The 25,239-nt window shown below is 42.3% G+C and overlaps 1 protein-coding gene across 2 annotated transcripts in view; it reads right to left on the bottom strand.

Annotated features, from left to right (window-relative positions):
- The window catches only part of cdh4 (cadherin 4, type 1, R-cadherin (retinal)), a 188,584-nt gene that overhangs the window by 31,674 nt on the left and 131,671 nt on the right, over positions 1-25,239 (bottom strand). For both annotated transcript variants that reach the window (XM_079483050.1, XM_079483051.1), the window contains 3 exons: positions 22,922-23,077; positions 10,614-10,758; positions 1,114-1,286 (listed from right to left, as the gene is read on the bottom strand). In XM_079483050.1, the coding sequence (XP_079339176.1) occupies positions 1,114-1,286; positions 10,614-10,758; positions 22,922-23,077 (474 nt within the window). The remainder of the gene's footprint in view (positions 1-1,113; positions 1,287-10,613; positions 10,759-22,921; positions 23,078-25,239) is intronic.

Raw genomic sequence — 25,239 nt, 5'->3', positions numbered from 1 at the left:
TATGTCATCCAGTACTTTCTGATTTATACTCAATAATTTTTTTAGTAAAATTAAGAAAATACCAGATTTCTAATGTACTTAAGTATTAAGAATACAAATTCTGTCATAGTTTACTCACCCTCACCCACTCACCGTTATTTGAAATCTGTATGACTTTCTTTCTTCTGCAGAACACAAAAGAAGATATTTTGAAGAATGTTGTTAAATGGCACCCATTTACTTGCATTGGTTTTGTGTCCGTATAGCAGAAGTGAATGATTGCCGGCGCTGTACGGTTACCAACTCAATAATATCTTCATTTGTGTTCTGCGAAAGAAAAACTCATACACGTTTAAAATGAAGAGAGGGAGAGTAAAAAATGACCGAATTTTTATTTTAGGGAGAATTTTAATTCTTGATAAAGTACAAATTAAGTTCCAGGACACTCCTGGAAAAGAGATTTTAATCTCAGTGAGTCTATTTCTAGTTAAATTGAGGTATTATTATTATCAAATACTTCAAAGTGTCCTTGAGTTCAAAGAGTAAATATACTTAAGTATTGTCCACCTCTGCATCCAGACACATTATAGTCAATGTGCTCTGCTTTGTCAATGTGACATCAACCCTTATCAGGCATTCTACATACTGTTGGACAAATGGTACACATATTAATAATCAACAATGATTTTCTCAATCAACTAGCCATAACAGCTGTGGCTGTTGTCGTGTGTTGCATTTTGGGAGTGGCAGACGTGGGCAGCTAGCTGCTCTTCAGCTTGAAAAGGTTACAGACAGCTCAAAGGACAGGCTGATCATTAAATTCTAAAAACACTGTTTGTTATAGCTCTAGAGAGTCTGCTCCGAACACAATCCATGAGAGACGGAGGCCACGCAAACCGAGTACTCTCAAACACATCATAGCTGAGGATTAATTACGCCAGAAGTCCGGGGAGAAACAAAGCCGGGCGTTCAAATCAAGGTGTAAACACACACACAAATATACAAATCTATTAATAGATGAGCACTTCAAACAAATTAAGCAGATCTCTGAAAGAACAGAAATATCAGCGTGTCTGCTGAGGGTTTCCGCAAACACATTATGCATGTACATCAAGAGGAAGTGACATCACTGACCTCACGGTCAATGCCTGCTGCGATGGTGCTGATTTCTCCGGTGGCTCCGTTGATGGTGAACATATTGGGAATGGGGATGTGCGGCGTCTGGCTGAGGATGCGGTAGTGCACGAGCCCATTCGCCGTGGTGCTGTCGTCTGCGTCAAAGGCCGTTACTTGCATTACAGAAGTGCCTACAGAGGAAGAAGGGAAAACAAGCGTAAATCAAAACGCTCATGCGTGCATAATCGCGCTTGAGTTGCACAACAGCTGTGCTTGTTTGTCTGGGTTTCCAAGAACCAACGCACACACAAAAGCGGAGCTATTTAATCAGCGATCCAAACTTTGTCTGCCGCACGCTTTGCCTGAGCGATGTCCAAACATCAAATCTAATCCCACGGTTTCTCACACCTTAGTTTTATCTTCTCCGCTTGCTTATCCCCTATTCTGCTTTCCTTACAGAATCTTTTCAGTAATGAGGCGCCGTCTGCATTTCTCTCCTTCGTCAACTCCATCAGTTTTATTATCCCATTGCTTCGCTGTAGCTGTGCCAGCTTTAATAGTCCCCACTGTCACCTTTATTTGTTCTAAATCACCAGAACCTTAAAACCTGCTGCTAATTCTGAAGTCCTAAGCAATATACAGTGTGAGTTTCCTTCCACCAATGTTAAAACCATTGAGTTACTATAGAAATAACTAAATAACCACGATAAACCTACACATATGTATACGTTTACAATTATGACTAAAGCGTATGATTCTTGCATTAGTAAAAAAACTTTTAATAAACCAAACAAAACTAGTTCTCTGGACAGAACCACATCAACAAAACTCCCTCACATACTAGAGGGAAGCACAAAAAAACAATAAACATTCATTTAACTATTTATTTGAGCAAGCAAACTCACTTCACACAAAATGAGTGCATTGAATCAAAAACTGGAGCGTACATGAACTGGAATGAACTTCAAACAACGTGCCAATAATGTTTTGAATTGAAGGTGCCAGAACCAATTTAACCTCTGGTCATGTGAATAAAAACAACATTTTCAGCCAGAATATGTTGAGTGTGAAGTGTATGTGTGCGGCGTCAGGTGGCAGACGAGGAGCCATATGGCCTTTTGTCCCAAAAACATGTTTATCGATTTCTGAGAGCCTGTTTCACACCACCTTAAATGTGAGTGAGCAATTAGGGGCTTCCAAATAGAGAAACAGAGGATAAACCTCTTTGCAAAGCGGGCAAAATGTCACCCTGTCATTCTGTGTTAATGTCATCCCGTTGCTCCTGCGTTTCCGTCACTTCTGTCATTTAATATTAATGGTGGGCGAGAATGCCGGCCTGGCAGGGTGGCGGAGGAAGGCGGCCCCAAGTGTCCGCGGATTTCTTCGGCCCGCTGTAAGTGTATGGAGATAGTGTCATCCTTTCTGTGACAACACACCTACGAGGGGATAATTGTGGCTGAGGGTTCTATTTCAAAGTTCATTAAGTTTCAAAGCCAAATCTGTCACTGCACCCCAGGAAAAAGGGGAAAGGAAGAAACGAACCAAAACTGAGAAAAAAAAGTGTCTTTCTGATGGGGCTACATACATTTTTTAACAAACAGGGAGGGTGACAGAGAGCGCGAGCACATGGACAGGAATAAAAAGGACAAGAGAGTTGCATGTCAACTCTGTCGTTTTCAATTTTCAATGATTCCATTCTGTAATGGGATTAAATGCTCTTTATGTGTAAAAGTGAGAGAGATGACCGCGCAGGAAACGGTTAACCCCTGGGACTTTTCAATTGCTTTTTAATTTGAAAACTAATTCAATGCTGTAATTGCTTTTCGACTTAAACCACTGAAGCTCAAAATTCCTCCTTTCATTAGACGCAAGCTGGTTGGAAGACTCTCTCTTTCACAGGTATATAAGAAATTGGGGAGTCATTAGATTTAACAAGTTTAACATAACCAGTCTGGGAATGGAAACCAACCCTTGCAGCGCCGGCGTTGTAAAAGCTTCTGGAATTACAAAGATATTTTTTGCGCCATTTCAAGGTTGTCGGATGCAATCAATCCTTTCAAATGCATGTGATGGCAAACATGACAACACAGCCCAAGGTTATTCTATTATAATTGAAACTATACCAAAGATTAAAACTATCCGGTAAAAAGCATATCGTAAACAAAAACACTAAGCTAAAACTATAAATAGAAATCTAGTGGTTCAAAAGAACAGAAACACAATCGAATAAGAAGTATTTTCAATTAATATTACATTTTTATATTTTGTATGAATTAAATTAATCATAAGGTTCTATACCATGTACCACGGTTTGGTAATTCAGCCCCAGAATATGAGGGGCCGTTTAGGCCATAATTATTGAAATGACTCTTACAAACACTAGTGAAATAAAAACATCGATCGAACTTAGTGAAATTCATTCATACATATTAATGAAATGACTCTTACAAACACTAGTGAAATAAAAACATCGATCGATTAGTGAAATTCATTCAAACATATTAATGAAATGACTCTTACAAACACTAGTGAAATAAAAACATCGATCGAACTTAATGAAATTCATTCATACATATTAATGAAATGACTCTTACAAACACTAGTGAAATAAAAACATTGATCGAACTTAGTGAAATTCATTCATACATATTAATGAAATGACTCTTACAAACACTAGTGAAATAAAAACATTGATCGAACTTAGTGAAATTCATTCATACATATTAATGAAATGACTCTTACAAACACTAGTGAAATAAAAACATTGATCGAACTTAGTGAAATTCATTCATACATATTAATGAAATGACTCTTACAAACACTAGTGAAATAAAAACATTGATCGAACTTAGTACAATTCATTCATACATATTAATGAAATGACTCTTACAAACACTAGTGAAATAAAAACATCGATCGAACTTAGTGAAATTCATTCATACATATTAATGAAATGACTCTTACAAACACTAGTGAAACCATACATATGTATTACTGTAATCTTTTACAGACACATTTCAGTGTAGTCGATGAAAGATTTCAGTGTAGTTGATGAGAGCATATTTCACTGGAAAAGGAAGCTGCATCCTCACTTCCGTTTAGTTTGGCGCGCGTTGATGACGTGCAGATATGCCGCGAACAGGAACCTGTCAGATGCAATTAATTTACTGAGCAATATTTTACAATCGCCCGCGCTACCTTCGGTTTTTCCTTATACAGTTTCGTTGTCAATGCAATTTTTTTATTGTCTAAAAATATATTTTGGCTATAAAACTGTCCCAAAAAGCTGAAGCGTGCGGTTCCGTAATTCTTGGCGTCTGCAATTCCAATAGGAACTACACATTCGAATGAAGCTTTACTCACACTTAACCAGGATTTAAAGAGTGTGTCGAGGAAATAAAACTCTGGTTTTAAGATTTCAAAATGACGCCACGGCGATGTTTTTTGGTTTAGCAAGTGTTTTGCGCTATTTTCATACACGAGTAACAATGAAGATGATATTACAGCTTTTCTAAGAAGTGCACTTAAGTGTTTAGAGGACATTCAAACAGCGAATGGTGCTACGAATATGTTGAGCCTTCACAGAGAGCTAGAGGACCAAACGAGAACCTTGCATTCATTGTTGCAAGCTGTAAGAGCTGTGGATGAGGAGAACCCTTGTTTACTAGAACTGCAGTCCTTACGTTTTGTAATGTTGTTTTGTATACAAATAATTATTTTTTTAAATTTTATTTAACAATTATTTGTATACAAAACAACATGGCATTTCAAAACGTTATAATAGAAAATACAGTCCATGTGCATGACATAAATACAATTATAATAAAAACTTAACAAAATAATAATAATATATATTTTTAAATACAAATAAAATAAACAAATAATAAATAATTTAAGGGGCTATGGTTTTTCTTGTAAGTCATATTCTAGAATGTGTCATACCATATATAAAAGGCCATATTCCATTTCCGGATCCAAATGATCTGATTGCATAGGCAAACAACAAAATAATGGGAAAATAGATTTATTGTTTGCTGTAAAAGTACGATCATAACCTTTATCACCATAACGAAATGTCCAGACAGTGGTTACTTTTCACAATTCGACTTTTCAAGATGATCGCTACCGTACAACCCTGTGTAGATGCGCAATTAAGCGTAGATAGCGTGACCGCACTTATCCGAACCGCAGATTGCGTGACTCCAGCGAGGCGTTGTCTGTGTCTATAGTGTGCGGCGGCTTATGCCCAAGCAGCTTGCAGTTCGCTGCCAGTTCATACCTAAGCCAAGGCAGTATGAGATCTGTGCATGTGAGATCTTCCTGGCAAGTGGGTCGGAGTTGTTGGAGGAACTAATAAGTAATTAATTCAGTAAATTAATTGCATCTGACAGGTTCCTGTTCGCGGCATATCTGCACGTCATCAACGCGCGCCAAACTAAACGGAAGTGAGGATGCAGCTTCCTTTTCCAGTGAAATATGCTCTCATCAACTACACTGAAATCTTTCATCGACTACACTGAAATGTGTCTGTAAAAGATTACAGTAATACATATGTATGGTTTCACTAGTGTTTGTAAGAGTCATTTCATTAATATGTATGAATGAATTTCACTAAGTTCGATCAATGTTTTTATTTCACTAGTGTTTGTAAGAGTCATTTCATTAATATGTATGAATGAATTTCACTAAGTTCGATCGATGTTTTTATTTCACTAGTGTTTGTAAGAGTCATTTCATTAATATGTATGAATGAATTTCACTAAGTTCGATCAATGTTTTTATTTCACTAGTGTTTGTAAGAGTCATTTCAATAATTATGGCCTAAACGGCCCCTCATACCAGAACGTGTTCTCAATTATAAATGCCCTGGAGATGACATAAAAAGTGTGGTAGCTACATGTTACGCTAGGAAAACTAATAGATTTTTTACTGTTAAAGGTCCAGTGTGCCATTTTTTAAAGGGATCACTGACAGAGATATAATATACATAACTAGGTGTATAATTACCTTACGTAGTGAAGCGTTACGTTTTTATTACTTTTGAATGAGCTATTTCTATCTCCCTTCACTCGGGTACCCTTGTATTGAATTCACCATGTTGTTTCTACAGTAGCCTTAACAGAGAAACTGCTCCACAGTGTGCGTAAATATGTTATCTTCTTCAGGAAAGAATAAAAAAAATTGTCTACATCTTGGAGGGCGTTTACACGAGAGGTTTTCTAGTGAAAGCGCAAAACAATTTATGCGATTATGCAAGCCAGACTTAACCAGTCCTTCAATATGTTGTCACTTCGTTTTCTACTACAGATTACGCTCAGCCCGTCTCACACCACCATCAATGGTGCGGCTTTCAAAGCAAATGTGTTTTGTCAGGGCCATAGCCATATGGAGTCCTTTGAGGGCCATGAAGACGCAAATGACTTTTCCTGCAAAAAGAGCCAGAGGCAGACGCCTACTTTAAGACCATTAAACTGATTGAAACATTTCTCTCTCCTCTCGCTGCTTAGTTTCCTCACTTTTCTCTTCTCCTGTGAGCAGACGACAAGGCCTAATTAACCCCAATGGCCGGACGCCTGAGACTGAACGTCGAGTGTCGTCCTATCAGCCACTGATAGCAAAGTCCTTACCGGACATGCCAGCTAAGAGTGTGAATAAGACTATATATATTGTTTTCCTCTGCCACAGACTCAGAAAATGTCTTGTTTCATTGTTTATTTAAGCAGACGAACAGAAAGCACAACCAAGTTAGCTGGTTACAGTTGTTTTGGAGGCCGGTTAAATCTAATTCAACAAACAAAATGGAAAACCAATTGTCTAGAATGTCATTTCACCCCAAAAAATTTAATTCTGTCATCATTTATCAGAAAAATGAAAAAAATGCTGGATTCACAATAAACCATTTTAATTTGATCCAATTCTGAAACACAGCCGAATTGGATTATACTTAAATTGGATCAGTCTTCTAAATACACAGTAATTGGGTGATTACTTGTGTTTGGGCAACAAGGAACACAATTACTTTGTTTGTCTACACCTCCGAGTAGGTATTCTGCTGGCAACAAAATCACTAATGTATCATTTAAACATGGATTTCTCTACTGAATTGACCTGATAAGTTCACATACATCTGTGGCTGGTGATAAGGACACTTCCCCGCATTCTCCTCTTTGAACGTGGCCCGTGGTGCAGCGGCTGATAAAAAAATCCCCTGTTATACTTCAGAGACACTCTGATTCGAGCATCTGTTCGGTTTAAGCCTCCCTTGGCGAGTAAAACCGATAAACATGTTCCTTCAACGTTCACTTTTAAAATATACAAAACATCTGCTGTGATAAAATCCTTGTGATCGCCGAAGATCACCGGGCAAAATATTGGCACTGCCATTTTTCAAGGCAAAGACATTAACCGAAGTCTCAAAGGATCTGCCTCGAGAGAACAGTTGAGCTTGAATTCTGGAGACTAAATGTTTTTAATTCACATAAAACATCAAGGATTTCATCACGGACAGCGGTGGGATAATGGCACAGCCTGTAATGCTTCCGTTTTCCATGGATAATTTAGAGTGCTTGTTTGGCGCAGAGCAGAACCACGCTCTATTGAAGGGAAACAAAACAAATATTGTGCTCTTCTTTTTTCTCTTTGTTTATGAATTCTTGCGAGAACAAAGTTTCAGCGAGGAGAGCTCCACAAAATAAAGACTGAAGTTTTTTTCCTTAGAGGCGAGATGTTTGGACAGTATTGTTGGACAGACTATGCTTTTGGACTTCAACTTTGGAACACAACATAAGCAGTTGAAAGAGCATAGAGGAGCAATCACAACAAACATATTGACATAAACTATTGCAATGATGATGTCGTAATCATCAAGGAATAGAACTAGTTTTGGGTTGACACCCATTTTCCACAAAGAAATATATTATTTTAGGATATACTGTCAACAAAATGGAAATTATGAGATATGTGTTGTTTTTTGGGTTAGTTTATATTGTTAATAGGGACTGTGATGTAATTTGGGCTCCAATTTTTACTGATGCATTCTTTCTTTGCAGAAAATATTTCTGATCATTTTTCTACACTTTTCTACAAAAAGATTTGTTAATGGGGTGGTGTAACGGTGTGTCATGCATTCTTACTTCTTTACAATGTTTAACGTACTGTCTTCTTATGCTTAACATGGTCAACTTGGCAAAAACACTCCCCAAGCGTTCGTACAGGTTTCAGAAAGCCTTTTCAAACATGAAACATCTTTACGTAACAACTTTTCTTAGTCCCTTATTGGACAATTCTCCCGGAAAAGCATACGGCATGCCAACGCATCAACCACGGAGAGCAGGAAAAGGAGCATGTGCACAAGTCAATTTCACTTGTGTGCAGGAGAGAGAGAGAGCGCTATGTTTGCGAAGTTCAGCTGTGTTGTTTGTGCGCTGCATTTGGGTGATGAATTTTATATAAATGGTGGAAATAACACTGGATTTGGAGATTGTTTGAAACTGATAGATGGAGCGGCGGTCCCAGCGCTAAAGGATTCTTTTATAAATGTGATAAGACAAAAGAGTCTGCGGATATTTGAAAGGTGCGATACTATCCTGTAAATACTCAAGATTAACACGAGATTTACAGAAACTGACTTGTTTAATTATTATCGCTTTAATTATTAACACATTGTTTTGTGTTCTGCTATTAAACACATTTTGTATGCTTCATTTAGTATGTTTCCATATACTTGGGTCAAAATTGAATCCAATTTTTAGTTGATGAAAGTATAGAGGAGCACGCGGCACAAAGTAATGCGGGGTAAATTGTAACAGATGTTTTTCATAGTTACACAGGGTTGACCGAGTTGTGCTTTCGGTCTTTTTCTCTCATTGCCAGATGACAATCATCTGTGAATGTTTGAAAAGTTTTGATGCGTTTTAACGGAGAAATTGGACAAAGTGTTTTTCGGCAGCATGGAAGTAAATTTCTTTATCTTATGTTTTTTTTTTCAATTTCTCACTTGCCTGTGTAAGTCACCAAATCCAACCTTATATAATCTTAATCACTGTCTTGATGCCTTAAATTTAGCACCATCTTGAAACTTGTCAGTCAGTCCTAGCAACTGTTAACAAGGCTTTGAAATAATTTTTACACGGCGGGGTAAGTTGGAACACAGCGTTATTGTTCACAATGTGTGAAAATGTATACAAAGCAATACAATGAAAACAACTGTACAGTCAATTAATCAAAATCATAAACGAAATGACAATATTAGCCAGAGTAATTGACAATTACATTTTTTGGTTATAATTGTGCAGCATTTTCTCATAATCTATCCATATGTACTGATCTATAAAAGAAGGATGGTTAGATGAGGGATGGCTGGATGAGCCCCCATTCAAATGCTATCAGTCATAGAAAAGCTTCTAGTCAGTTTCTTTCTCACTTGCAAGACTACAATAACATTTTCCTTTGTTGTTTACTTTGTAACTATGTTAGTTAAATTGTGGTAGGCTGGTTTTCACATTAAGATTATCTTAAGTAATGAACTACAGGTTTTTATGGTATATGCTTTAACGTTTTTTTTAGTGATTGTTGGTACATTTTACCAGTATTGTCATACTAAAGTTACAATATATATAGTAAAATATGCAATATGCAGGGACTACAGCTCCCCCTAGTGTCTTCTATAGAGATTTGCAATAATTGCGATGATCTAAAACCATCGCGATGAGGTCAAACAATCGTGGGGATCATTTCAAATCCGTTCACAACAAACCACGAACGACACGCAAATGCTCTTGTTTAGTTTTATTTGACGTTATATTTACATTATTGTGTGAACATGAGGAATCATCGTAAGAATGTTATAACACAATATCTTTTATTTTGCTTTAATGTGTAACACTTAAAACAACTAAATATACATTTCTTGACAGCTGTGTGTCCCTAAATGTTAGGCTCCTGAAATTTTCAGTCAGGGGCTACAGTGCTCATAGTAAAAAATGTTTAGTCTGGAGCCCTGCAGTTGAATAAAATCATTTTTGTAAAGTGCTGTATATGTACTTTTTTAACCAATCAGTCAACGCTTCGCCACAACATTAATGAAAGGGAAGCAATTCCATAGCCAACCTTTCAGAATAGATCTCTGTGCTAAACTCTTTGCTTCACATCGCAAGAGAGCAGTTGACCTGGAAACGGCTCCTGCAGCCTCATTACACTGCAGAGCTACGGCAGCTCTGTCAGGACAATCAGTGCACATCTTGTTTTCTGTCTGCTGTGCATGCAAATACATAATCAACATTTCAGCATGTGATACAGTACTGTTTCCTGTGATTGTGATCCTGTATATAGATTTGTTCCGCTTCTGTGAAGCATTAAAATGTATGATGCTGCTTCATCACCACTATTGTCAAGTCAGCATCACTGCCTGTCACTGTGACATGATCATCATAAATGATTATTCCTGCACATCGTATAATTGTATTCCTAATGGCATTTAATAATATTATACATTTACAGAACTTCATAAAAATACATACCAGGCTTAGACCCCTCCGCGACCGATCCGTTGTACACTTGGTTTTTGAACTCGGGTCTGTTGTCGTTCATGTCGATGACATAAATGTAGAGATCAATAGGAGGCTCCATTTGGTTCCCATTAATATCTACTGCATGGGCTCTGAGCTGTGGATGAGAAAAGAATACAAGTTTCATTACTATGAAATACCAATGACATATTATTCAATAATAAATAAATCCACATTGTACAGAAATTCACTTATCATGTCTGGTAAAGCAACTTCTGTGGACTTTAGATCATCTTTAAGACAGTCTGAGGCAATAAAGAGCTCAAGCGTGCCCAAAGGGAGACACAGAACGGAAAACGCATTCATATTTCATACATGTTAGATGTGGGATCTAGTGGGACAGCGTTGCCTTGTTCCTATCTAAAATCCATGAGTTATTATTCTAAGAAGACGTCCCGAGGAAGCTAAGGTGTGTTGGAGTTTTATTAATTTCACAAAGATGCCCGTTTGGGTTAAATTTTGAAAAGCTGCACGAGGTAAGATAAAGCTTTCTTTAATTCAGATAAAATTGTCCTTTTTAAAGATAAAACATTCCCAGAGGAGACTGCAGGAAAGAGGGAAACGAGAAACAACTACAGCTAGAGATAAAGGGAAAGAGAAACAGATAAAGAAAAGGAAAGAGAGAGTGAGAGAGAGAGAGAGGGGTTTAAGGAAGGATTACCTCCAAATTCTTTTCTTCGATTTTATACACTACAAAATTACAAGTGCAAGCGCTAAATAAAACTATTATCCCAAAATCCTGCCACAGTAATAAGAGGGATAAGAGGGTTGCAATCCTCTACACACAGAGGAACACAGAGATTCATACATTTCTGTAGCAGCGAGACACCAGAAGTATCTTCTATCTTAATCTTCTTTTTGGCATAAAATTAATGTATTTTTACATAATATAATTTAATTCAATTATTTTGAGGAATAATTCATTAATTTTGTACATTTAAAATGACAAAAATAATAAAGCACCATCAAGTGAAAATAGTGTAAAATTTTCTTAGCGATAGATGCAATTTAAATTAAGTTTTAATAGCAATGGATTATATTTACACTAAGCGAAAACAGCTATGTTGACTTTGCATTACATGTACAGTATGTAGATTAGATGCTATTGATACTTTATAATAGTGGCAAATATTTTTTGCACATCGGTATGGTTGTACATTAAACATTTTGCAATAATAAATGATGTGTGTAAATTATTCTATTTATTCAATTGATTATTTATGACAATAAAGCCCAGCATATACCTTATTCTCCACACAACTCGCCACTGTCATTTTTTCATTTTCTCTATTACAATCCGATACTGATGGGGGAAGGTAGGGTAACTTTCCAAAAATTCATGATAACTTTTCTCAGTTCAAGCGTGGAATGAAACACAACAATGCCTCCTGTGTTGATGACCCAAGTCTGCCTCAGACTGACAATATCTGAAGGACTGTGCTTATATTCAATCATATGGAGAGAACGTCTCGGTTACGTCTGTAACCTCGGTTCCCTGATGGAGGGAACGAGACGTTGTGAGAGACTGACTGGGGTTTGATCTTGAGAACCTACCTTCTCCGAGATAATTAATTAATAAAACGCCAATGGGCTTGGCGAATGGCACGCGCACGCCAGTCTCCGCCCCGTGCATACGGGTATAAAGGAAGATGGCGGCGGTCATTCACTCACCCTTTGTACTGAGGAACCTGAGAGGGCACTCCCGTTCACTGCAGTGATTCGGTGCAGCGTTGTGGCATGAAGTCACAACGTCTCGTTCCCTCCATCAGGGAACCGAGGTTACAGACGTAACCGAGACGTTCCCCTTCAGTCGGTCTCTCGACGTTGTGAGAGACTGACTGGGGATCAATCTTAAACGCCACAGCGCTTGCACCGATATCACGACCTCTAGCGGAGCGACCCTGACTGGGCTAGCGAGTCCCAGAGTGCTACCGCGAGACGTAATCTTCCAGTCATATAGTATTGGTCATACCGAGAAGCCTCTACTGACGGCCTCACGGACAGTGGCGTACGCCTCTAGTAGCGAGGAGCTGTCCGGAGCCGAACACTGGGGAAACACTGCTCTCCTCTTAGAAGAGTGTGCTACGGAGGCCACATCCTACCCGGAGGGGAGGTACATGTGGAGACATGACATGGTCTCCCCGGCGGGGAGAACAACATGCGGAACGGTGTTAGCCCGAATAGGGGGACAATCCAGGTGGGATTACCACCGGCGGGGAGGTCACAGATTCACCAATCGGGAAATCCTGAGTGAGGAATTCAACACACGGGACGACCCAAAGGGGAGTCACTACGTATGGGGCACTAGTCCTAATACAGGGGTCTGCCTGAGCAGGGATGACTCTACCTGTAACGGACCTGGTTCTAACAGACGGCTCCGCCCAGTCTGTTACCAAGTGCAATGCTTAGTGATGGATGGAATGCCTATACTTCGCCCGAGAGGGGAAAGTAGGTAGGCTACAATAGCGCACTAGTCTCACCTGGTGAGGGGAGAAGGCGCTTTCGCAGGCGTACGCCCAAACCAGGAGCCCACCCTAAACGTTGGCGGCGTTTAAGGGATGTGCTGCAACTGGTTCCACGTGGTAAAATCTCGTGAAGGTACTGGGCGTAGCCCAACCCGCAGTTCTACAAATGTCTGCCAGAGAGGCGCCCTGTGCCAGTGCCCACGAGTGGAGTGGGCTCTCACTGCCAGCGGGCACGGCGATCCTGGGATTGGTACCCAGTGCGCCACTTCTGTTTGGAGACAGCCCCCCCCGGGTGCCGTCTCCCAGAACAGACAAAGAGCTGCTCAGAGCTTCTGAGGCTCTGTGTGCGGTCCAGACCGAGGCGCAGCGCGCGTACTGGACACAACACATAGAAAGGTTGGGTCTTCCTCTCCGGAGGGGAGCGCCTGCAGGTTCACCACCTGGTCCCGGAAGGGAGTAGTGGGAAGCTTGGGCACGTCGTCGGGATAGGATCTCAGGACCACGTGAGAATTACCGATCCCGAGTTCCAGGCACCTTTGGGACACAGAGAATGCCTGTAGGTCCCCCACCCTCTTGATGGAGGTGAGCGCCACAAAGAGTGCATCTTTCATCCGACTGAGGAAGATTGGCAATACTTAGGGGCTCACCAGGGCCGTACCAAGGCCCTGTAGGACCACATTAGGGTCCCAAGAGGGTACGGAGCGCGGCCAGGGTGGACACACCCCTCTCGCGCTCCTGAGGAACCTGGTGACCAGGTTGTGCTGACGGGGATACTTACCTGCGGGTCAGCACTGATCCGATCAGGCAACTCCGCGGGTTCTCCTCCCGGGGAGAACACCAGGACAATTGGCGCCACTTATAAGCGTATGACCGCCTACAGGCGGGGCTCTAGCCTGTAAGACAGTCTCCCGGACCGCTAACGGGCAAGCCCTCGTCCCGTCCAGGGGCCAGGCATGGAGGTTCCAGAGGCCTGCGTTGGGGTGCCACAACGTGCCCTTCCCCTGCAACGGAAGGTCCTTCGTCAGGGGAATGGGCCAGGGGGGGCTGTCGTCAGATCTACCAGATCCGAGAGCCAGGTCTGGTTGGGCCAGTATGGCACCACTCACCAGAACCTGATGCCCCTTTCTCTGACCTTGCACAGGACCTGTGCAAGGAGGCTCACTGGGGGGAAGGCGTACTTCCGCTTGTCCCGCGGCCAGCTGTGTGCTAGGGCATCCGTGCCGAGGGGACCCTCGGTCTGGGAATACCATAGCGGGTAATGGGTGGAGTCCGGGGAGGCAACAGGTCCACCTGTGCCTGCCGAACCGCTTCCCACATGAGCCGGGCTGCACGGGGATGGAGTCGCCACTCTCCGTGGGGAGTACACTGTCGAGAGAGCGCATCGGCTGTCTGGTTCAGGTTGCCCAGAAGAAACGTGGCCCGCAGGGATTCACCTGCTGACTCCCAAGGAGGAGGCGTCGGGCGAGTTGTGATAACTGCGGTGAGCGTATGCCGCCTTGCGATTGATGTACGCTACGGCAGTCGTGCTGTCCAACCGGACTAGCACGTGTTTGTCCTGCACGAGGGGCTGGAGCCTCCTCAGTGCCAGAAGGACTGCCAACAACTCTAGGCAGTTGATATGCCAACGCAGTCGGGGACCTGTCCACCGACCCGATACTGCGTGCCCACTTGCACACCGCACCCCACCCTTGCAGGGAGGCGTCTGTCGTTCCCACGACACGCCTCGAAACCTGTCCGAGCGGGACCCCCGCTCGGAGAAAAGGTCAAGTCTGACCAGGGTAAGACAGTGCGAAGGCACTGAGGCGTTACCGTAATCCGCCTGGTGCCGGCGTGCCACGCCGTCCAGGGAACCCGACTCTGTAGCCAGTGCTGAAGCGGCCGCATGTGCATCAACCCGAGAGGGTTTACCCCCGTCGAGGACGGCATGTGCCCCAGGAGCCTCTGAAAATTCTTCAGCGGCGTCGAGGGATTCTGACTGATCAACCTCAGACAACGCAGCACTGACTGTGCACGCTCGTTGGTGAGACGTGCTGACATACGGACAGAGTCTAGTTCCATACCGAGGTAAGAGGTGCTCTGCGCGGGGGAGAGCTTGCTCTTCTCCTGGTTGACCCGGAGGCCTAGACGGTCTAGGTGCCGAAGCACAAGGTCCCTGTGCGTGCACAACACATCTCGCGAGTGTGCCAAGATAAGCCAGTCGTCAAGATAGTTTAGCACTCGCACGCCTTGCTCCCTGACAGGAGCTAAGGCAGCCTCCACTTGTTTGAAAAAACACGTGGAGACAGGGCCAGACCGAATGGCAGGACCCTGTACTGATACGCCCTTCCCTCGAACGCGAACCGTAGAAACGGCCGGTGTCGGGGGAGAATAGAGACGTGAAAGTACCCGTCCTTCAGGTCGATCGCCACGAACCAATCCTGGTGACGTACCGAGACCAGGATGCGCCTCTGCGTCAGCACTCTGAACGGCAGCTTGTGCAGGTGCTTGTTCAGGTGCCGCAGATCCAAAAATGGGCCGCAGCCCCCCGCCCTTTTTTTGGGCACGATGAAGTATGTAAAACTCGTACGACATCTCGGTTATAGGGACGGGTTCGACCGCACCCTTCGCCAGAAGGGCGGCGACCTCCTGCCGAAGTACGGAAGCATTCTCTCCTCGCCCCGAGGTGTACAGAATGCCACGAAACTTGGGGGGGGCGCCTGGCGAATTGGATCGAGTAACCGAGACGGACCGTCCTCTCTATCCAGTGTGACGGGCTGGTGCGCTACCAAGCGCCCAAGAACCGTGACAACGGGACCAGAAGGACAATCTGCCTCACCGTGCCGGGGGAGGCTGGTTCGGTGGCTGACAGTACGGTCACCTCGCACAGGGGGGACCCCAGGGAGGTTGACGGCTCTGTATGTTTACCTGCTTCAGGCGGCCCAACGCAATGTCCGGAGGAGATTGCGGTCGGCGGCCCGATCCATCCCATACACCGTCTGGACGAGAGTGTTGTGGAGGAAAACCCAGGGGAGATTTGTCTCTTTGAGAGTATGTGGGCGCCGGACCCTGAAAAGGGCCCAGACTCGATGGAACGCGGCAGGCAGCGTCCTTTTCCGATCCGGCATTGGAAAGGCCGGGATTCGGGCCCAGTAAAATCTCCCCCTGGTTCGTCCCGTCAGGGCCGCTTAAAGAACCTCTTGGCGGGCTGCTGACGGGGAACAGATGCCCTCTTCCGCGGGGGTCCACCTCTGGTGGGTCGTCCTCTGGAAGGTTCCTTAACCGGAGGGCCGCCGCGGGAGGGCAGGGCTGCTGGGAACCAGACTGTGCCCGAGACCATGCCGACCTGTTGGCGGGCACGTTGGCGCGTGGCAGGATCTGTTCGATCGCCTCAGTCTGCCAGACCGCGGAGAACTGCCGTCCTCCACGGTATCACCAAGCAGCCCTGCTTGCGAGATGGGCGCATCCAGAACCGACGTTCTGGGCGCCGCTCACCTGCGCAAGACTAAGCCACAGATGCCTCTCTTGGACCACCATTGTGGACATCGACCGACCCAGTGCACGTGCCGTGGCCTTCGTCGCTCGTAGCGCGCGGTCTGTGGCAGTACGTAGCTCTCATACGAGTTGGGTCGAACTTCCCGCCGTCCAAATCCTTCAGGACTTACCTGAAAAACCCGGAGGACCGCCATGGCGTGGAGAGCGGAGGCGGTTCGTCCAGCAGCACTGCAAGTCTTCGACGAGTGTCGAAGAGCTTACGTGCTCTGGACGGGAGTCTAGGTCGAGCCCCCCCAAGTGGCAGCTGTCTGCGGGCACAAGTGGCCCGCGACTGCACGCTCCACGCGGGGAACGTCAACATAGACTCTAGCCGCCCCACCAACCAGGGAAGTCACAGCCACAGAGCCCTCCGGCCTGAAACGCGCCAAAAGGAGCGCATTCCAGGACTTGGCGAGCTCGTCATGCACCTCCGGGAAAAATGGTAACGGAGCGGGGCGTGGCTTTTGACCACGCCCCCGAAACCGCGCATCTAGCCGCGAGCGTTCCGGCGAGGATGTTGTTACACCCTGCAACCCGATGCACGCGGCTGCCCGGGAAAGCATGGCCGACATCTTAGCCTGAGTCTCCTCCGGAGCTCTCTTCCGCATCCGATGCCAGCAGGCAGCTGTCCGACGCAGCGACAGAGATAGCGTCATCATCCGTGTGCGAAGTCTTACCACTATGAGACGGCCGTCTGCCGCTCGTAGGGGACGAACCAGGTGAGCGTGAAGGGGTATAGATGGTCCGCGAGCGTGAAGCTGACGGAGCGACATCTATCGCGTCCCTAAATCACCCCCGCCGCTCGCCAAAGCGGTCAACCTCGCCGAAACGGCAGCTGAACACGCCTGGGAAACAGACGGGGTGGTGGCAGCGCTCGAAAGAACGTAGCCAACCGTGACCGCAACACCCTGATTGCTATGTCCGCACACACGGGACATTGCATCAGTGAAAACCTGCCTCAGCATGCTTGAGCCCCAAGCAAGTGACACAGGAATCATGGCCGTCAGACTCCGGGATGAGTCTGTCGCACCCAAGGATACAGCTACGAAACATGCTCGTAGCCGGAGGGACTTACCTCTTAAGGTCTGTAGCCTTCTGCCGAAACGCCCAGGGGAAGTCCACCGAAAGGAGAAGTCCGCTGCTCCGCGTCATAAATCCAGCAGGTTTTTCTCGAAGTCGAGTATCGCGTGTAGCATCAGCAAACACACAGGTTCCGAAGAACAAAGGATGAGTGAATGACCGCCGCCATCTTCCTTTATACCCGTATGCACGGGGCGGAGACTGGCGTGCGCGTGCCATTCGCCAAGCCCATTGGCGTTTTATTAATTAATTATCTCGGAGAAGGTAGGTTCTCAAGATCAAACCCCAGTCAGTCTCTCACAACGTCGAGAGACCGACTGAAGGGGAACACAATACATTACCTTCTACGGGCACTATAGTATCTGTTTTGTCTCCTAAATACTATCTTTTGCAACAATGATCTAATCACAAGATTAACCTGTTCCACGTCAGGGCCCTTTTTGAGCATTCACATGGAAACGCACTGTTGGAACTAAAATGGCTGTAACTCATGAAATCTTTGGAATAAAGACCTACAGTTGGTCTTGTTTGAAAGAAGACAATTAGAAGATTAGTCCTAAAAAAAAATATCACACCAAATAATGTATTTTTGGAAAGGGATTTTGTTATGTTTATTATAAAAATAAATAAATAAAAGGTTTAGGGTATAAAAAATAATAAAAAAGACAATTAAAAAAATTCAAATCCGATTTTTTTTTTTCGAAGGTCAAAGTCCCAAGGGTCAACAAGTGTTGTATCAAGTTTGGTCATGATACATAAAATTTTGAGGGGTCTGTAAAGTTTTTTAGCCGCCATACCACCTAAATCCTTTAGGGGGCCCATAGACTTCCATTGGTTTTAACACTTGAACTAATATTTGACCACAAAGGACATTGAGATGCTTTTTTTTACTCTTCCACATACCAGACACAATTAAAAACTACAAAAGCACAGAAACAACATAAAAACTAAAAAAATATGAATATTTTTGTATAATATGCTTTTGATGCACACTAATTTATGAATCAATTATCATTTATGTATCCATTTATCTTCCTAAATAGATTGTTCTTCTAAACACTGATCAAATGTGTAATCTAGTTTATTTTGCTTTTCCAACAATATAAAGTTTGTAATGATAAGATAAGAATTTACATGCACAGTATTGATGTAAATGTTGGTGTTCCACGGAATGTATTTATTTTTGATACACACTCTCGTCCTTTATGCATCAATTTCATTTCCTACATACTTTATTTTATAAAAATATCATAAAATATGTATTGTAGAGTCTCAGACCTTTCCGACGATATATAGTTTGTCATAAGAAGATCAGAATTATCACAAAAATATGGAAGCAAACATGGGTGTTCCGTACACGGAACGGTGACAAGTGAAAGGACATTAACAAATCTAAGCACACTCTTCGTAAAAAAGAAACAATTACTCTTCCTGAATAAATTATTTGAAAAAACACCAAAAAGAATTGTATTCTAGAGTCTTAGACCTTTCCAAAAATATATAGTTTGTCATGATTCGACTAGAAATTCCATGCACAATATTGAAGCAAACTCAAGTGTTCCATATATGGAACAGTGACAGTTAACGGGTTAAGCTTTCATCTAATACTCCCCAAGACAACATGTTTTTGTTGTGCATTGCAAAACTAACTGTCAAGCAAACAAATAAATAAAGACACAACAGGAAAATCTGTTTTCTCAGCTGCTGTGCTTAGCATTCTACATGGGTTGGTGAGGCAGCTAGGAAGTGTGTGTGTGTGTGTGTGTTTGTTTGCGTGCGTTCGTGTAGATATGCTCAACATTGTCTGTTGTTAGTGCCCAAGACACTGCATCTTTGATCTGTCCACCCACAAGAGCGTGCGGACTGCAAATGTGCGGGTTTAATGGCATTATTAACATGCCAGCTGACAGGATGAATACTCTAGTAAGACACAGAGTGACAGAGAGAGATCGGCAAAGAAACCGAATCCTCCCATAGTGCCTTATCCTTTTATTTTCATCTCTTTCCACCAAGTCAAAGCTATCAGCCCTTAAATTCTGCAATACACTCCAGCGCTTCGACACTCGGGCAGTGAAGGAAAACTACAGGAAACTCACAAATGAGAGCAAACTATAGACTAGAGAAAGAGCTGGAGCCAGAAAGCCATGACTGCAGCACACAATAGCAATAACCTTTGCTAGAATAGGAGGCTATCTTTGTCTGTTACAAAGCCGTCTGAGGGTCGAGTCAAGGACCTTAGATTATTGCTTATATTGTCTTATATTATCATAGAAAAACCATGATGCTTTTGCTATATGAATGTAAAACTCAGTTCTAGTTGACACATTTTAAGTAGTCACTCTTGTTAAAGGAGCAATATGGAGCTTTTAGCGACATAGCGCTGAGGTTGCGAATTGCAACAAATGACTCAATACACCCCTCTCTTTTTAAAGCACTACGGTGGTTGACACAGAACTGAGACGTTGTTAGGTTTTCACTTATATTCGCAAGGAGGTAACATGTACACGAAACGCGTTCTGTAGAGCAGTTTGTCTATTTAGTGCTACTGTACTAACAACATGGCGAATTCCATGGAAGGGTACCTGCTGTGCATGAATATAGAAATAGCTCATTCTAAGGTAATTCAAAAATAACGCTTCTTAATGTAAGGTCTTTATACACCTCTTAAGACATACTTTCAACGTTTAAACAAATGTTTATAAACAAACACCACAGTCCCCAATTGACATCCATTGTATGGACACAAAACCACTTAGACATTTCTCAAAATATCTTAATTTGACAAGAGTCATGTGCCAGTTTTAAAGGACAAGCTGCACCAGCTAGTATACACAAATTCAATTCTATCTCAAAATTGATCATTCGCCTTCAACATTTAGCCGTACTTCGTAAAATCGATGCTCTTTAAAGCCACAATTACTAATCTGGAAGTCAGAGAAACTAGAATATTGAGATCTGAAAGTGTAAAATGTGAGCAGATGTCAGATTTTAGGATCTCAGTCACACGTATAATCATACTATGGTGAGTAACGGAGGCCCCTGCGAGGTTCCCGAGGGGCCACTTAACCTTAAAAGCGTTCATATGCCTATTGGTCTGACTCACTTACTGCAGGCGCAGGCTTCTGACTGCAAATAAACACATATGCGCACAGAATCGCACACATTTATACACACACATACGCTAGCTTAACCCTCGTGTGTCCCGCTGACTTATTCAGATATGCGGGCACTCACACACACCCCTGGTGAGGATGAGACAAGCTTAGCTGTAATTTAGACTGATAGGTAGACGCAAAGTGCCACATCATCTACTGCTCAATGAACCGGAGAGTTAAGAGAAAAGAAAGCGAGAGCGCGAGGGTTGCATAAGTCAAAAGTAGGAGCCACAAATGGAGAAGACCTTGTTTTATAGCCGTTCTAAATATACACCAAGGGCGTACCGACACTCCCAGCGAAACGGCAGAGATAAAAAGGCACTTATAATTGTAAGGAACAACCGTGAGAATCAAAAGCAATGTGTCGTGTTAGGAGTGCGTGAGCGAACGACAGTCGAGGGAAGAACCGGAGAGGGTTTGCTGGCAGTCTGCCTGTGACGGGGTTGGGGTGTCAGGCAGAAACATGAGGGGGGCAGGGTCACAGCTTGATTTGATTCCCCAACTGAGTTAAAGCATTGGGAGCTGCACACTCATCACTTGTGACAATTCAACATCGTTTTCTCCCTCTCTCATCCACGCATCGCTACTGAACCTTCGTCTAATTGACAGTTTGACTTACTGAAAAAACCTGACGTGTCAAAGCAATTCTTTTCTTTGTCTGTAGATTTTTCGTCGCACATTATTCATAAGGAAAAGAGCTACATAAACAGAATAGCAGAGAAAAAATAACTAACAAGTGACGGCAGCCGGCAGGTCCAAAACACTTGTTTTTTAATGCATTGAAAGCAGTTTGAATGGACTTAATTGCACAATGAGGCATGAGTTTTATGCTTTCTGCAAACTTTGCTTAACAAGCAAGGAGTTTACAGAGTCTGTGGATTTTTCTTGGAAATCGCTGACAAGGCAAACGCGCTTTTTTGGATGGTTGAAGCTGTCCAACTTTCCACTCGCTATCAAGTCAGATCTTGAATTTGTTGGGTTTTGTTTAAGTGTTGATTGAAAGTTATTTAATGCAGCCAGATATAAAATAAATGATATTAACATTTAAAATGCCTGGCAATAGGGAGCAGCAGAGAAGACGTGTTTTTGTAGGCCAAACCGGAAGTTAACTCTGCATTGGTTCCATCGACCGAAAGCCTAAGTATTTTTCCCATGACTTTTGGAAATAAATAAGCTCTGTGATTAACAAAGGTTTATGATGTTTACACGTTTTGTCTATAAAGATAATCTTTACAAATTAACACAATATTTGTTACTTTAAAAGACGAAATTCAATCGCCAGAAGAAAACGCTAACACGATTCTATAAACAGACTACACTTAAGGTCGCTCGATATCAACGTCACCACCACCAAGTGTCCGACAACATTTTAAGAGATTTGTGCACATGTTGCATTATTTGTGAGCTTTATATGTGCGATGACGCCTTACGTCCCGGCCAAAGGAAGAAGTCACTTTCTAGTACTTGTTAGCAACCACTGTTTTTAAGACACAATAGGAATAAAGTGTAAAACGTGAAAATATTTAAGAGGTTTTGTCTCCCACAGACCTTATTTCGGGCGATTTACCAAAAACCCACTAAAAAAACCCATAGACTTTGGAGCGATGGAAAGGAAAGTCTTAAATTTCGAACTCGCTTACAGGGTTTGCATTCAAAAGTCGTATATTATTGTAGAAAAACTACAGAAGTTCACTTCTAGAGCTGTAGATTTTTTCAACATCCGAAGAAACGTGCATAGCCTACTGTATGGCAACATGACATGCAAGAACCGATGAGATTTGAAGTAGTCCTTGAGCCACTGTATTTTAATATAGTGCTTGGATATACTGATTTCAACTTCGCAAAAAATATTCATTTTTTGATATACATTTTTAACATGATGTCATTATAATCTAAATTTATCGGTTTGTGTTCATCTGAACAAAAAGCTATATATCTTGGATGGTAGATTATTAAGAAAATTTCATTTTAGAGTAAACCATTCATTTAAAAATGTATTCATTTTAAATAAACAAAGTAAAACGGATCTTTCCAGGTTAACAGCACTTACGTGATAGGAGGCTCTTTCCTCTCTATCCAGAGGTTTGGTGACAGACATTTTCCCGTTCACAGGGTCGATGATGTAGATATCACCAGGAGGCTGGTCTGCTCCTGCTCCTGTTATACTGTACCGGATCTCAATCTCTTTGTCCTGGTCCGATCGAATCTGCAGGAAGGAACAATGTGGGAAGGTTTATAGATAATCAAACACAGGAGGCATTTACACTGTCAATACTGTATTTACACGTCCACGGCAAGATATGGCACGTTTAGATCTTTATAAGATTGAACAGCAAATACCTCAAACATGCAGCATTTGACAAATCGTAAAATATCAATGCATGCCGTCTCTTTTCATAGCCGTCCGATCAATGTCTTCATTTAATTCATTCTTTTTCAAGCGCCCTGACTCATCCTTTGTATTGCGAAATGTTTGCAGAAATACACATTTTTGTGCAGTAGACAGTTTACTTTTTAATAAAACATTATTGCACCAGACAAAACCGATCCAATCTTCATAGACTTCGGTAGCATCAGGAAATTAAAAAAACGTACAGGATAATGTGGCAGTGATGTGTGCCGTCAAATGCTTGTTTATTAGTCAAAGTCGGGGCACTGTCAGCGTTGTTTCACAAAAAAGTCAATTTTATTTAGCATCAGGGTTTGATACGTGACAATTGGATGCCAAGTGAACTGGGCCATTGATCACAATGATAACGCTTTAGCACAGTTTGTCAGCTGCTTGACAATTGCCTGCCACACAAACTTAGAATGAAGGAAATAGACAGAAAGATACAGGACAAAAGCAACACGCAGTCTTATTTGTTAAAGTGGATGTGTTTATATTTACCATGTAAAAATATCTGTGCAGACCTAGCTACAAGTAAAAATGGCACAGTGCCACTTTAAAGAGACAGTTTTGTTGTTTAAGTCCAACTAGTAAGCTCTGGGGACATCTTTCTGATCTCTGTATCTTTTTTACCTCTATCTTGACTATTAGCTGTTATGGACATTATTATAAACATATTAACAACCACTTGAATATACATGAACACATAAGATATAAATAGTGTATATTTTGACTGATTCTCTTAATGAACAGAATACTGCAATTTACAGACATCAACATTGCTGTTTGACTTTTAATTGAGACTGTAGGATAACTGTGCATGAATTTTTCATCCGAACTTGATGTAAAGAACAGATGCATACACAATTTTTGCTTTTGCCTACCCCATCCATCTTTCCTGTCTCTTGTCTTTCTATCTGGCATCATTAAGCATGGCACGGCTGAATGCGATACACATTTCCCTCTTCTGTTTCTCTGTCTCTTGCACTGAAGCAAGAAACATGTTGCAGAACCGTGGGACATTAAACATCTGGATATCAATCTGCTTGATGTTTCTGGTTTGACGGAGGATGTTTCTCACAATGGTTCTTCTCATCAAACTTCTAATAACAGATTTTGTTGTGCCGTGTTTAGCCTGTTTGTGTAACAAAATGCTTGTCCTATTAAACCACCAGAACACAGTTTATAGCCTCTTTAATCTTTTGCTCATGCTGGTGAATCAGACACGTTTGAATAAAATGTCTGTCATTGCACTGAAGGAGTCAAACATGTGAGCAGTATAAGCCGCATGTGAAAGCAGTTAACCTGTTTGGAGAATAAAAAAATATCATCATTTATTCACCAACAAGTTTGTTCTGCTGAACACAAACTAAGAGAGATACATTAAAGGATTCCAAACAGTTCAATGGCACAACAGATTTCCATAGGGGTTTCTTACTGTTCCAGTCAACAGTGTCTGTTCGATTAAATCATTCTTCCAAATATCTTTGTTTCAAACAGAAAAATATTGGCTGAATGTATATTTATACATTTATACAGGTTTGGGACAACTTGAGGGTTAGTAGAGTAAACGGTGACAGAATTGTCTTAATTTTTTGGGTGAACTTTCCCTTTCAGTCATGCTGGATAGTGTACTGTATGTGTTTCATTGTGCTTTAAAATAATAAAAAAATGCTTCCTCTTTTTAACAAACACATCAAACATTTTCTTTTGTGAAATGTTTTTCTTTAAAAGGTGTCATTTCTTTAAAAAACACCCCTAGATTTGATATTTTGTAATACAATGCATGCTATTCATAAATGCTGGGTGTCCAAATACATTTTTTGGGGCCACTTTATTCCTCTATTGTTGAAATGCTTGTTTACGCATTCCACTTTACACTTTCATACAAAGCCTTACAAATTTTGCTGCATTTTGATTTCACACACAGGAATCCATCTGAAAAATGAAAACAGAATGGAGATATCTTCTTTCTGGAG

The sequence above is a fragment of the Barbatula barbatula genome (assembly GCF_947034865.1).
Source record: "Barbatula barbatula genome assembly, chromosome: 20".
NCBI classification, from domain to species: Eukaryota; Metazoa; Chordata; class Actinopteri; order Cypriniformes; family Nemacheilidae; genus Barbatula; species Barbatula barbatula.
The sequence above is the reverse complement of the archived record's forward strand: the minus strand, read 5'-3'. Positions and strand labels throughout refer to the sequence as shown.